This window comes from Tachyglossus aculeatus, chromosome 10 (genome assembly GCF_015852505.1).
Source record: "Tachyglossus aculeatus isolate mTacAcu1 chromosome 10, mTacAcu1.pri, whole genome shotgun sequence".
Lineage (NCBI taxonomy): Eukaryota > Metazoa > Chordata > Mammalia > Monotremata > Tachyglossidae > Tachyglossus > Tachyglossus aculeatus.
Genome location: NC_052075.1, coordinates 59,874,740 through 59,887,223, shown reverse-complemented (window position 1 = coordinate 59,887,223; position 12,484 = coordinate 59,874,740). Strand labels below are relative to the sequence as shown.

The window sequence follows — 12,484 nt, the reverse complement described above, 5'->3', positions numbered from 1 at the left end:
GAAAGGACGGATCTTGGCAATGTTGTGGAGCTGAGACCGGCAGGTTTTGGTCACGGCTTGGATGTGAGGGGTGAATGAGAGAGCAGAGTCGAGGATGACACCAAGGTTGCGGGCTTGTGAGACGGGAAGGATGGTAGTGCCGTCAACAGAGATGGGAAAGTCAGGGAGAGGGCGAGGTTTGGGAGGGAAGACAAGGAGTTCAGTCTTCGACATGTTGAGCTTTAGGTGGCAGGCAGACATCCAAATGGAGATGTCCTGAAGGCAGGAGGAGATGCGAGCCTGGAGAGAGGGGGAGAGAGCAGGGGCAGAGATGTAGATCTGGGTGTCATCAGCATAGAGATGATAGTTGAAGCCGTGGGAGCCGTGGGTAGATGCAAGGTAATCAGATTGTCCCACTTGGGGCTCACAGTCTCAATACTCATTTTTTACAAATGAGGTAACTGAGGCCCAGAAAAGTTAAGTGGCTTGCCCAAGGTCACACAGCAGACAAGTGGCGGAGCCGGAATTAGAACCCATGTCCTCCAACTCCCAAGCCCGGGCTCTTTCCACTAAAACACACTGCTTCTCATAAGCCCTTGGGAGAGTACAATGTAATTGGTAGACACAATCCCTGTCCTCAAGGAATTTAGAGACTAGCAGAAGAGAAAGATACTAAGGAAAATTAAAGACAGAAAGAGGTAATAGAGGGTAAAGATATGTAAATAAGAGCACGGGGTTGGGGGGGCGGGGTGGTATGTACCCAAGTGCTCAGGTGCAGAAGGGCTGAAGTGGAGGAGATGAGGAGAGGAGATGAGAGATTAATGAGGGAAAGCCAGGTGGGGATGTAATTTCAGAAGGACCTAGAAGATGAGGAGAGCGCTGGCCTGCCAGTTGTGAAGGGAGAGGTTGTGAGCAAGAGATCTGAGGTGGGAGAGATGCGGAGAAGGTATGGTAAGTAGATTATTTTGAGAGGAATGAAGAGTGCAAGCTGGAATGTAGTGGGAGAAGACAATGGATCAGTAGAAGGGAGAGAACAGATGGAATGCCTTAAAGCCTGGTCAGAAATTTCTGCTTGATATGGAGATTATGAATTGACTAATAAAGTGGATGCCTCCCCCATTGGAGTATAAGCTACTTGTGGGCAAAGAGGACATCGCTTTGCTATTCTATACTTCCCAAGCTCCAAGTACAGTGTACCACATGAAGAGGGGCAATTAATGACTGCTACTACTTCTACTTCTACTAGTATCTCTTCTACTACTAGTAGTAGTGGTACTACTACTGCCACCACTACTACAATAACTACTACTAGTGCTAGAAACATCGATTCCTCTGGATGACTCCGTTCTAGATGCTGGATCTGGAAAGGATGTTTTTTGGTGCTGAACAGGTTGGTGATTTTACATGAATGGATCGAGTAAGAGTGTAATTTGCATATGAATGGGCGTTTTATGGAATTCTAAACATCTGAGTCCAAAGCAATATTGCAGCAGCGAGGAGTTAGTTAGAAGAAAAGGAACTCACTTGGCCCCAGTGCCTCAGGCTGGAGTGTGATTGAAGGAAGGATGGGGTAAGGCCGTGGGGGAAAGAAGACTCAGATCATGGGTCTCACTCCTCTCTGCGCTTACAGCACATGACTTCAGTCTGCCTGGATGAGTTGAAAAATGTTCCATTCTCTAAGAGAGTGTTGCTGTAACGTCCCTCCCCCTACTTTTTTCCAGCTGGGTGGTCCGGTGCCCCTTCCCTTCTGCCCAGTACCTGAGCTGGATGTAGCTTGGCCTGCCAGCCAAGCCAGAGTGGACACTTCCCGGGAACGAAAGATTCAGCTCACAATGACCATTTCCTCCCTTATTTATGTCTGGGGCCCAGAGGATGAGGTCCTGAGATACTCGAGACAGATTAGCAGACTGAACCTCTGGAGAAAGAATGTTCTATCACCCCATCCGGGAATCACCTGCCAGCTAAGGCTCCATCACCCCAGGCAAGAGTCACCCCGGGGCTAAAGCTCCATCACCCCAGGCAAGAGTCACCCCAGGACTATGGCTCCAACATCCCAAGCGAGAACACCCGAGGGTTAAGGCTTCATCATCCCAGGCTGGAGTCACCTCAGGGCTGAGGCTCCATCACCCCAAGCTAGAGAGAGCCACTCGAGGACTAAGGCTCCATCACCTCAGGCAGGAGTCCCCCTGGGATAAGACTCCATCCTGGGTTAAGACTCCCTAGGATTGGACTGTACTGGCCTGTGAACCTTTCCCCATTGCCTGCATCATGAGGGAATAACAATCTGCAGGGCTGTTAGCTCGCCATAGATTTTAGTCTGTAAAAATGTATCAAATCTCTCATCACAGTCTTGACATTTCACTGTCACTTAATTTTATCATGTTACATTTCTGATAATCTTTTCCCTAGGTGAGGAGGCTAGCCATGTCAGGACTCTGAAGAGCTCTCCACAGTACATATTGTTCCCATTATTTTGGAGAAGATAGTCATTTGGGAAAACATCACTTTCTAAGAAAGCGATTTGGATGCGCAGCGATTTGCCTGCAGCTCAAAGGCCAATTCCCCCATTAATCTCTCAACTTCCCACCCTACAGCCCTCTCAACTTCCACTTCAGCCCTTCTGCCCCACCTAGTCCCTGCTGCACAGATCTTGATCCTGTTGTTGTGTCCTCCCCACCCACAACCGACCTGAACTTGATTTTATAGTCTGTCTCCAGGCTAGTTCATAAGCACCTTTTCATTCATTCATTCAATTGTAGTTATTGAGCGCTTACTGTGTGCAGAGCACTGTACTAAGCGCTTGGGAAGTACAAGTTGGCAACAAATAGAGACGGTCCCTACCCAACAAGGGGCTCACAGTCTAGACTGTTGGGTAGGGACCGTCTCTATTTGTTGCCGAATTGTACTTTCCAAGCGCTTATGACAGTGCTCAATAAATACGATTTAATGAAGGAAGTACCTTGAAGGAAGGGGTCAGGCCGACTCACTCCACTGTCCTCTCCCAAGGGCTCAGGACAGGGCTCTGGGAATGAATAGTAATTATGATGTTTGTTAAGTGCTATGTGCCAGGCATTGTACTAAGCCTGGGGTAGATACACAGACTGTGTCCAACCTGATTAGTTTGTATCTACCCCAGCAATTAGAACAGTGCTTGACACATAGCTCTTAACACAGACCATTATTGTTATTATTATTATTATTGTTGTTGCAAGGTCATCAGGTTGGACCTAGTCCCCATCCCACATGGAGATCACAGTCTTAATCCCTATTTTACAGATGAGGTAACAGGCACAGAGAAGTGAAATAATTTGCCTAAGGTCACACAGCAGACAAGTGACAGAGCCTGGATTAAAACCCAGGTCCTTCTGGTTCCCAGGCCCGTGCTCTACCCACCTGGCCACATTGGAAAGGATACCATAAATACTCACTGTACTTCGATCTCGCCGCCGACCCCTCTGGCCTGGAACTCCTTCCCCCTTAATCATTCAATCAGTCGATCAATTAGTCAATGCTATTTACTGAGAATTTACTGTGTGCACAGAACCGTAACAAGGGCTTCATAATCCGACAGGCCATGGCTCTCCCAATCTTCAGAGCCGCGCAAAAATCATATCTCTGAGTTGTCCACATTACTTCCCCACCCTGTTTGCTCTCCCTTCTGTGTTGCCTATGCATGTGGATCAGTACTCCTTAAACAATTTAACGCTCATATGGCCCCCTTGGTCCCACAGAACTTACCTACACACTCTTACACTCTTCCCCTACTGGTACTGTATTTTAATGTTTGTCTCCCCTCACAAGGGATTTGTAAGCTCTTTGAGGGCGGGCATCATGTTTACCAACCCTACCGTATTGTACTCTCCCAAACGCTTAGTTCAGTGCTCTGCGTTTGCTAAGCATTCGATAAAAACCAGGATTGATTGAGCTGTCCTGGAGGCGTGGAGATGAGAGGTTGCAGAGAAGGAGAGAAGTTGGAGTTAATGAGGCAGATTTGGGAATCACCCATGTAGAAGCAAGAGCGGATGACCACCTCAAGGGAGTGGGTGTAAATGAGAAGCAGCGTGGCTCAGTGGAAAGAGCCCGGGCTTTGGAGTCAGTGGTCATGGGTTCAAATCCCGGCTCCGCCAACTGTCAGCTGTGTGACTTTGGGCAGGTCACTTCACTTCTCTGTGCCTCAGTTACCTCATCTGGAAAATGGGGATTGAGACTGTGAGCCCCCCGTGGGACAGCCTGATCACCTTGTAACTTCCCCAGCGCTTAGAACAGTGCTCTGCACATAGTAAGTGCTTAATAAATGCCATTATTAAATGGAGACTAAAAGGTTACGCAGATCTGAGCCTTGAGGGACCCCTAAAGTTAGACGATAGGAGTCAGAAGAACGCCTAGGGGAGGGAGATGGAGAAGGAAAGTCCAGAAGGGTGTGAGGGGAGTCAGGAGAGAACAGCATCAGAGGAACCAGGGTTAAATAGTGTTTCCAGGAGAAGGGAGACGGGTCCACAATACCAGAGGTAGCCGAGGGGTAGCGGAGATTAGGAAGTAGAGAGGTCTTCAAATGTGGCCAGAAGACGGTCATTGGTGATCCTGGAGAGATCGGTCTTAGTGGAATGGAGGGAACAGAAGCCTCCCTGCGGGGGTCTCAGCCCCTCCCCGCCCTCCGTGTCCTGACCTCCCTGGGATCTGCCCCAGGCTCTCCCTCAGCTGGACACCGCGGACTTTTTCTCGGCTCCCGACTCCCAATCGGGCTACGGGGTGATGTACTGTGCGGGGGAGGGATGGGGGCTGGCGCTGGGGGCTATGGGGGGATCGTGACCCTCCCCCCCTGCCAATGAGCGGATAAACTAGGACCTCCTTGGGCAAGGCCGGTGCGGGGGGACGGGTCCCGGGAAGAATTCAGGCCCCCTCCCTGCTGGACCCATTCCCTGCCGCCCACCGCGTCCCGCTGTCGAACCTCACGATATGTCCTTCCTCGCCGCCGGAGTTCTTATCTCACTGCCCGTCGGCGTTTCGCCCTCTGCCCCAAGAAACCACACAGAGCCCTGGGAGGATTCAATTTATTTTCTTTCTTTTCCCGCACCGAAGGAAAACAAAAACACGGAGAGAAGTAGCGTCGGGGCGAGGTGCCCAGCCCCACCTCGGTGGCCGCGCCCTAAGGGGTAAGGGGGGCGTTAATAGGAGCCGAGCTGTACATCGGGGAATGGTGCCGGGAGAAGAGCCATAACGCGGGTCCCGCGGTATGTAGGTCAAGGCCAGGGGATGGGGGCCGATCTCTCCCACGCCTCCCCAAACTCGGGAGTGGCTCAGAGGGGAGCCACTCTCCCCCTTTTAGACTGTGAGCCCACTGTTGGGTAGGGACAGTCTCTAGATGTTGCCAACTTGGACTTCCCAAGCGCTTAGTCCAGTGCTCTGCACACAGTAAGCGCTCAATAAATACGATTGATGATGATGATGATGATGATGAGGGGAGGCTGGGCTCGGCCTGGCTCCTCCAGCCTCGGGGACCGCGCTTTGGCGAGGCGAGCCCTGGAGGCCCGGAGCCGCCGGCGGTTCAGAAGGTGGGTGGGTGGGTGGGGGGGCTCCGGACAGTAACGGAGGAGGGGCTTGGGGATGAAGGAGTAGAAGAGGGGTTCCGGGCGGCCCTGAGAAGCGGGGGTTGGGAGAAGGGGTCCGAGGGGGCCCTGGGGAAGAGGGAGAGGGGCTGGAGGTGTGGGTGTGCGGGGAAGGGGGGCGTCCGGGCGGCCCTGGGGTGGAGGACGTTGGGGAAGGAAGGCGCCCGGGGCAGGGTGCTCTCGGTCGGGTCAGCCGAAGCGCGGGCGCTCGCTGGGGAAGCTGTAGTCCGGGCAGACCTTCTGCACGAGTTTGTAGTCGAGGCTCAGGAAGGAGACGAAGATGCAGATGACCTTGAAGGGCTTGGCGCAGCGCCAGGCGGCCTGGCTCTGCGTGTGCTCCGTGTAGCAGAGCCTCGACGGGTCGTACAGGCAGGGCCGGTGCCGGCGCGCGCGGTCCGTCCGCTCGTACTCCACGCGGCAGTTGAAGGCGCGCGAGTCCCGGCCCCCCGGGGCCCCCGCGGGCGCGAGCGGCCCCGGCTCGCCCCGGACCCCGCCCGGCGCCGGGGGCGACGGCGGCGGCGGCTCGGCGGGGGCCGGGGCGGCGTCGGGCGGGGACAGCGGAGCGGGGGGCGAAGGGGGTGGAGGCGGCGGCGGCGGCGGCGGCAGCGGCAGCGGCAGCAGCCCCAGGTCCACGCGGCGGGAGGGCGGCACCAGGCTCACCGACAGGTTGCCCAGGCGGGACGAGTTGTGGCGGAAGAAGACGCTGAAGGTGCCGTTCACGTGGTCCACGATCTTGCCGGTCACCAGCAGCGAGAACTTGAGCGAGTGGACGCCCAGGTAGAAGTCGCCCCAGCCGAACAGCTTCTTCACCCGCGTCGCTTTGACGGCGGCTCCGGGCGGCCTCCGGCCCGCCCGGGCCCCGGCCCCGGCCCCGGGCCCGATCCCCGGCCAGGCCCCGGCCCCGCCCCCCGCCCCGCCCGTGCCGTTGGACCGGGCGGCCCAGCCCCAGGCGCTGGAGGCGCCGTAGCCGTCGGGCCGCGGGGCCGGGAGCAGGCGCACGGACGGCGCGGGCAGCTCCACCGAGCGCGGGGGACGAGGTCCGGTGTCCTCGGCGGCGGCCTGCGGGGAGGAAGGACGGGCGGGGGAAAGAGAGGGATCGGGGAAGATGAACGGACAGGAAAGATCGTCCCCGGACCCCGATCCACACCCTCTCCGGACCCGCTGGGAATAGGGGTAGCCGGAGAACCTGGGCTCAACTCGGAGCCGGCCTCTCTGTTCCTAACTATCGGAGGATCTCTGTCTCGGTGCGCCTTGAAAGGCCTCTGGGGCTCTCCAAGTCTCTATCCCCTCGGCATCCTCACCAATCTATCGTAATGAGAATGATGATTCTTCATCATCATCATCATAATGAGAAGCAGCGTGGATTATCCCCCTGGCCTGGAATGCCCTCCCTCTGCCCATCCGCCAAGCTAGCTCTCTTCCTCCCTTCAAGGCCCTACTGAGAGCTCACCTCCTCCAGGAGGCCTTCCCAGACTGAGCCCCCTCCACCCCCTCCACCCCCACGCCTTACCTCCTTCCCTTCCCCACAGCACCTGCATGTATGTATATATGTTTGTACGTGTTTATTACTCTATTTATTTTACTTGTACATATCTATTCTATTTATTTTATTTTGTTAATATGTTTGGTTTTGTTCTCTGTCTCCCCCTTCTAGACTGTGAGCCCACTGTTGGGTAAGGACCGTCTCTATATGTTGCCAACTTGTACTTCCCAAGCGCTTAGTACAGTGCTCTGCACACAGTAAGCGCTCAATAAATACGATTGATTGATTGATTGATTGATTAGTGGAAAGAGCACGGGCTTGGGAGTCAGAGGTCGTGGGTTCTAATTCCGCCTCTGCCACTTATCAGCTGTGTGACTTTGGGCAAGTCACTTCACTTCTGTGTATGTGGTATGAAACTATTACCTTAATCACAAACCCCAGGTTGTTTCCATTCAATTTCCATCTGTTACTGCCCTTAGAGTCCTGAATCATGTATGTAAGGTTAATGGGTATCTCTGAAATTTTTGTAGCCTGAGTGCATGTGTGCTTCTTGAAAACTTGTCCTCAGCTGAGCGTACTACATATGGGTCAACCTGGGGCAATTCTGCAAAATTGGACAATTTCTTTGTGTGAACAGTGCTTGGCGCATAGTAAGCGCTTAACAAACAACATTCTTCTTCTTATTATTATCTGTGCCTCTGTTACCGTATCTGTAAAATGGGGATGAAGACTGTGAGCCCCACGTGGGACCTCATTACCCTTTATCTACTCCAGCGCTTCGAACAGTGCTTGCCACATAGTAAGCGCTTAATACATACCATCATCATCATCATCATTATTATTATAAGGGGATTTGTTCGGTGCCTACTGTGTTGCAAACACTGTGTTAAACCTTGAGGTAAATGCAAGATAATCCAGTTGGTTATCGTCCCTGTCAGATAGGGAACTCACGGGGCCTTTCTTCCAGCCATTGGGCCTTTGGCGGATCTCTGCCTCTCTGTCTTCGCGTCGCCCTCTCCCCCCGCCCCCAGATCTCCGAGGCTGCAGCCCAGCCTGGGTGAGAGGCAGGCAGGAGGGGAAAGGAGTTGGCCGGCTGCCTCCGTCCCTTTCCATCTGGGGTCCCCGCCCCACCCCGTCCCTTCTCATTTATCAGGAGGGGGCGGAGCGGCAATTTATCAAAATCTGGGTAATCCCTGGGGGAAGCGAGTCAGCAGCTCTGCCCGGAGACAGATGGGGCCCCCGCCTCTCCCCCCCCCCCCCCCAGCCCCTTTCCCCTCAAACTCCACCGGAACGCCCTACATTGCCAAGATCCGCCCTTTCCTCTCCATCCACACCGCTACCCTTCTCGTTCAAGCTCTCATCCTATCCCGTCTGGACTACTGCATCAGCCTTCTCTCTGATCTCCCATCCTCGTGTCTCTCCCCACTTCAATCCGTACCTCATGCTGCTGCCCGGATTGTCTTTGTCCAGAAACGCTCTGGGCATGTTACTCCCCTCCTCAAAAATCTCCAGTGGCTACCAATCAATCTGCGCATCAGGCAGAAAACTCCTCACCCTGGGCTTCAAGGCTGTCCATCACCTCGTCCCCTCCTACCTCACTTCCCTTCTCTCCTTCTACAGCCCAGCCAGCACCCTCCGATCCTCTGCCGCTAATCTCCTCACCGTACCTCGTTCTCGCCTGTCCCGCCATCGACCCCCGGCCCACGTCATCCCCCGGGCCTGGAATGCCCTCGCTTTGCCCATCCGCCAAGCTAGCTCTCTTCCTCCCTTCAAGGCCCTGCTGAGAGCTCACCTCCTCCAGGAGGCCTTCCCAGACTGAGCCCCTTCCTTCCTCTCCCCCTCGTCCCCCTCTCCATCCCCCCATCTTACCTCCTTCCCTTCCCCACAGCACCTGTATATATGTATATATGTTTGTACATATTTGTTACTCTATTTATTTATTTATTTTACTTGTACATATCTATTCTATTTATTTTATTTTGTTAGTATGTTTGGTTTTATTCTCTGTCTCCCCCTTTTAGACTGTGAGCCCACTGTTGGGTAGGGACTGTCTCTATATGTTGCCACCTTGTACTTCCCAAGCGCTTAGTACAGTGCTCTGCACACAGTAAGCGCTCAATAAATACGATTGATGATGATGATGATGATGGGTCCCGGCGCTTCTGCAAGAAACCTTGCCCCCCTCCCTGCCCCCCCGAGGACCTCTGCACCGCCAAGCCCCCCGGAAGTCCTGTCCCCCCAGCCTCTGCCCAAATGCTTGCCCACCGATCCCCGTCCTCGCCGGAACCCTTTTCCCCACAGTTTTCCCCAGAACGCTTGTGTGTGTGTCCCCCAACAACCCCCACTGGAACCGCTGCCGCTCAACTGCCGCCGGAATCCTTATTCCCCCCCCCCCAAACACCCCCACCTCCAGCCTCAGCCGGAGCTCCCTGCCCCCCCGCCCTGGCCTCCACTGAAAATTGAATGCCCTATCCCGTCCAACCTCCACTGAAACCCCTGCCCCCCCAGCCTCCGCCGGAACCCCTACTTCACCAGCCTCTGCAGGAACCTCTGTTCCCCACAGACTGCTTCAGAACCCCTGCCCCCCGACCCGGCCTCCACTGAAATCCCTGTCCCCCAGCCTCCGCCGGACCCTGCGCCAGAACTCCTGCCCCACCCGGGCATCCACTGAAACCCCTGTCCCCCCCCATCCCCCGCCCCTCTGGCCTATACCAGAGCCCCTGTCCTCCCTAGCTCCTGTGGGAACCCCTAACCACCCCAACCTCCTCCAGAACTTCTTGTCCCACCAACCTCCGCCGGAACCCCTGCTCCCCACCCTCTCGGCCTCTGCCAGAACCTCTATCCCTGCAGCCTCCACCGAAACCGCTGGTTCTCCAAGCCCCGGCCCCCCCAGCTCCACCGGCAGCCCTGTCCACCCCAGCCTCCATCAAAACCCCTGTCCCTTCCCAGCCTCCACCAGAACCTCTGTCCCCCTAGCCTCCATCAGAATTTCTTTTGCTTCAGCCTCCACCGGAATCCCCGTCCCCTTCCAGCCTCCGCCAAAACCTCTGTCCGCACAACCTCCGCCGGAACCCCTTCCCCTCCCTAGACCCCACGGGAGTATTCTGGTCTACCCCCCCACCAACCTCCGCCGGAGTTCCTGCCCCTCATCCACTCTCTGTCTAGTGTGTACACCCTCTGTCTAGTTCCTGTCTCCCCAGCTTATACCAAAGGCCCCTGTCCCCAGCCTCTGCTGGAACCCCTGTCCACCCCTCTCAAACCTACGCTGGAGTCACCTGTCCCTCCGGCTTCCGCGAGAACCCCTGTCCCCCACCAGACCCCGCTCTGCCGGCCTCCACTCTCACCCCTGGAACCATAGAACAGTGCTTTGCACATAGTAAGCGCTTAACAAATGCCATTATTATTATTATTATAGCCTCCACCAGAACCTCTGTCCCCCAGGCTCCGCTGAAACCTTCAAGCCCCCACCAGCCTCCACAGGAGCCCCTGTCTCTTCCCGTCTCCCTCAGAACCCCTGTACCCCCCAGCCTCCACCAGAATCCCTCTCCCTCAGCCTCTGCTGCCATCTCTGCCATCATGTATCAGGCAGAAACTCCTCACCCTGGGCTTCAAGGCTCTCCGTCACCTTGCCCCTCCTACCTCACCTCCCTTCTCTCCTTCTATAGCCCAGCCCGCACCCTCCGCTCTTCTGCTGCTAATCTCCTCACCGTACCTCGTTCTCGCCTGTCCCGCCATCGACCCCCGGCCCACGTCATCCCCCGGGCCTGGAATGCCCTCCCTCTGCCCATCCGCCAAGCTAGCTCTCTTCCTCCCTTCAAGGCCCTACTGAGAGCTCACCTCCTCCAGGAGGCCTTCCCAGACTGAGCCCCTTCCCTCCTCTCCCCCTCGTCCCCTTCTCCATCCCCCCCATCTTACCTCCTTTCCCTTCCCCACAGCACCTGTATATATGGATATATGTTTGTACATATTTGTTACTCTATTTATTTATTTATTTTACTTGTACATATCTATTCTATTTATTTTATGTTGTTAGTATGTTTGGTTTTGTTCTCTGTCTCCCCCTTTTAGACTGTGAGCCCACTGTTGGGCAGGGACTGTCTCTATGTGTTGCCAATTTGTACTTCCCAGGCGCTTAGTACGGTGCTCTGCACACAGTAAGCGCTCAATAAATACGATTGATGATGATCTCCGTCCCTCCGCCCGGCCTCCGCTGGAACTCCCGTCTCTTCCGGCCCACGGCAGAAACTCTGTCTCCTCAGCAGCCCCCACCCAAGTCCCCAGTCCTCGGAAATCCCCGCCCCCCCTCCTCGGTCAACCAGAGAACCCGTCCCTGTCCCCTCTGCCATGGGGCCCGGAGCGGCGATGGGGTACGGATGCTGCGCCGCCCCTCTCCCCGCACGCTCCCCGGCTCTGTCTCCCGTGTCAGGTGCGGGAAGCTGAAGCGGGAGGGGAAACAGCGCGTGGACCCCGACCTCGGCTGGCAGAAGACGTGGAGAAAAATAGAAAGTGTGTATATGTATGCGTAGCTCTGTGTGTGTGTCCAGGGGGGGAGGGGCTGTGTGTAGTGGCACATGGGGTTGACTGTGTCTCCGTGTGTGCGTGTCCACGTGTGACCCTGTGTATGTGTGTCCCCACGTGTGTGCCTGCGCACTCTGCTACGGTGGGGGTGGGGGCTGCAGACACCCGAGAGAGAGAGAAATCTCCATCTCCGCTGCCGCCGCCGCTGCTGCCCCAGTCCCCGCAGCCCTGCGGTCCCGGGTTATTAATGCCATCGCCGCCGCCGCCACCGCCGCCGCTCATCCATATTTATCGTCCGCGCCGCCGCCGCCGCCACGGGGGGAGGGGCTCTCTGGAGTTTCTCTCTGGTCCGCTCCTCCCCTCCCGTCCCCTCCCCGGAGCAGCCCTCACCCCGCCTCTCCGCCCCAGGTCTGTGCTCCCCGCCGGAGGTCAGCGGGGGGAAGGGGAGGGGATGGGAGGGAGCAGGGGCCGCCCCCGGAGGCCGGGGATGCTGGGCGGCCACGGAGCCGCCCCAGAGCCGGGGTCGGGGGTCGGGGGTCGGGGGTCGGTGGAGGGGAGAGTGGGCCTCGCTCCGGAGATGTCCGTCCGGGACAGGTTGCGAGGGCGCGGGGCCGCCTCCCCGGGCCTCATTCCGGCTCCCGCTCGGCTTCCTGCTGGGGGCGCCGTGGACAGGTAATTAGGCTAATTGGGTCCGTGATATTTGCCGAAGGGAAGCGGGAAGGGAGAAGGGGGAGGTCGACTGGAGGAAAACGAGAAGGGAAGAAGGGGAGGTTGGCAGGAGGAGAGGGAGGCTGGCTAAAGGGGGCGAGGAATGGAGGGAGAGAAAGGAATAACAGACTGTAAGCTCATCATGGGCAGGGAACGCACCTGCTAATTCTGTTGGGTCTTGCTCTCCCAA

At 56.4% G+C, this 12,484-nt stretch overlaps 1 protein-coding gene across 1 annotated transcript; it reads right to left on the bottom strand.

Moving 5' to 3' along the window:
- Positions 1-5,688: 5,688 nt before the first annotated feature.
- Positions 5,689-6,452, bottom strand: NXPH4 (neurexophilin 4; the record flags this gene model as incomplete). Its single annotated transcript, XM_038752074.1, has 1 exon — positions 5,689-6,452. A coding segment is annotated over one exon (678 nt), but the record flags the coding sequence as incomplete, so codon positions are not given.
- Between the last annotated feature and the right edge of the window lie 6,032 nt (positions 6,453-12,484).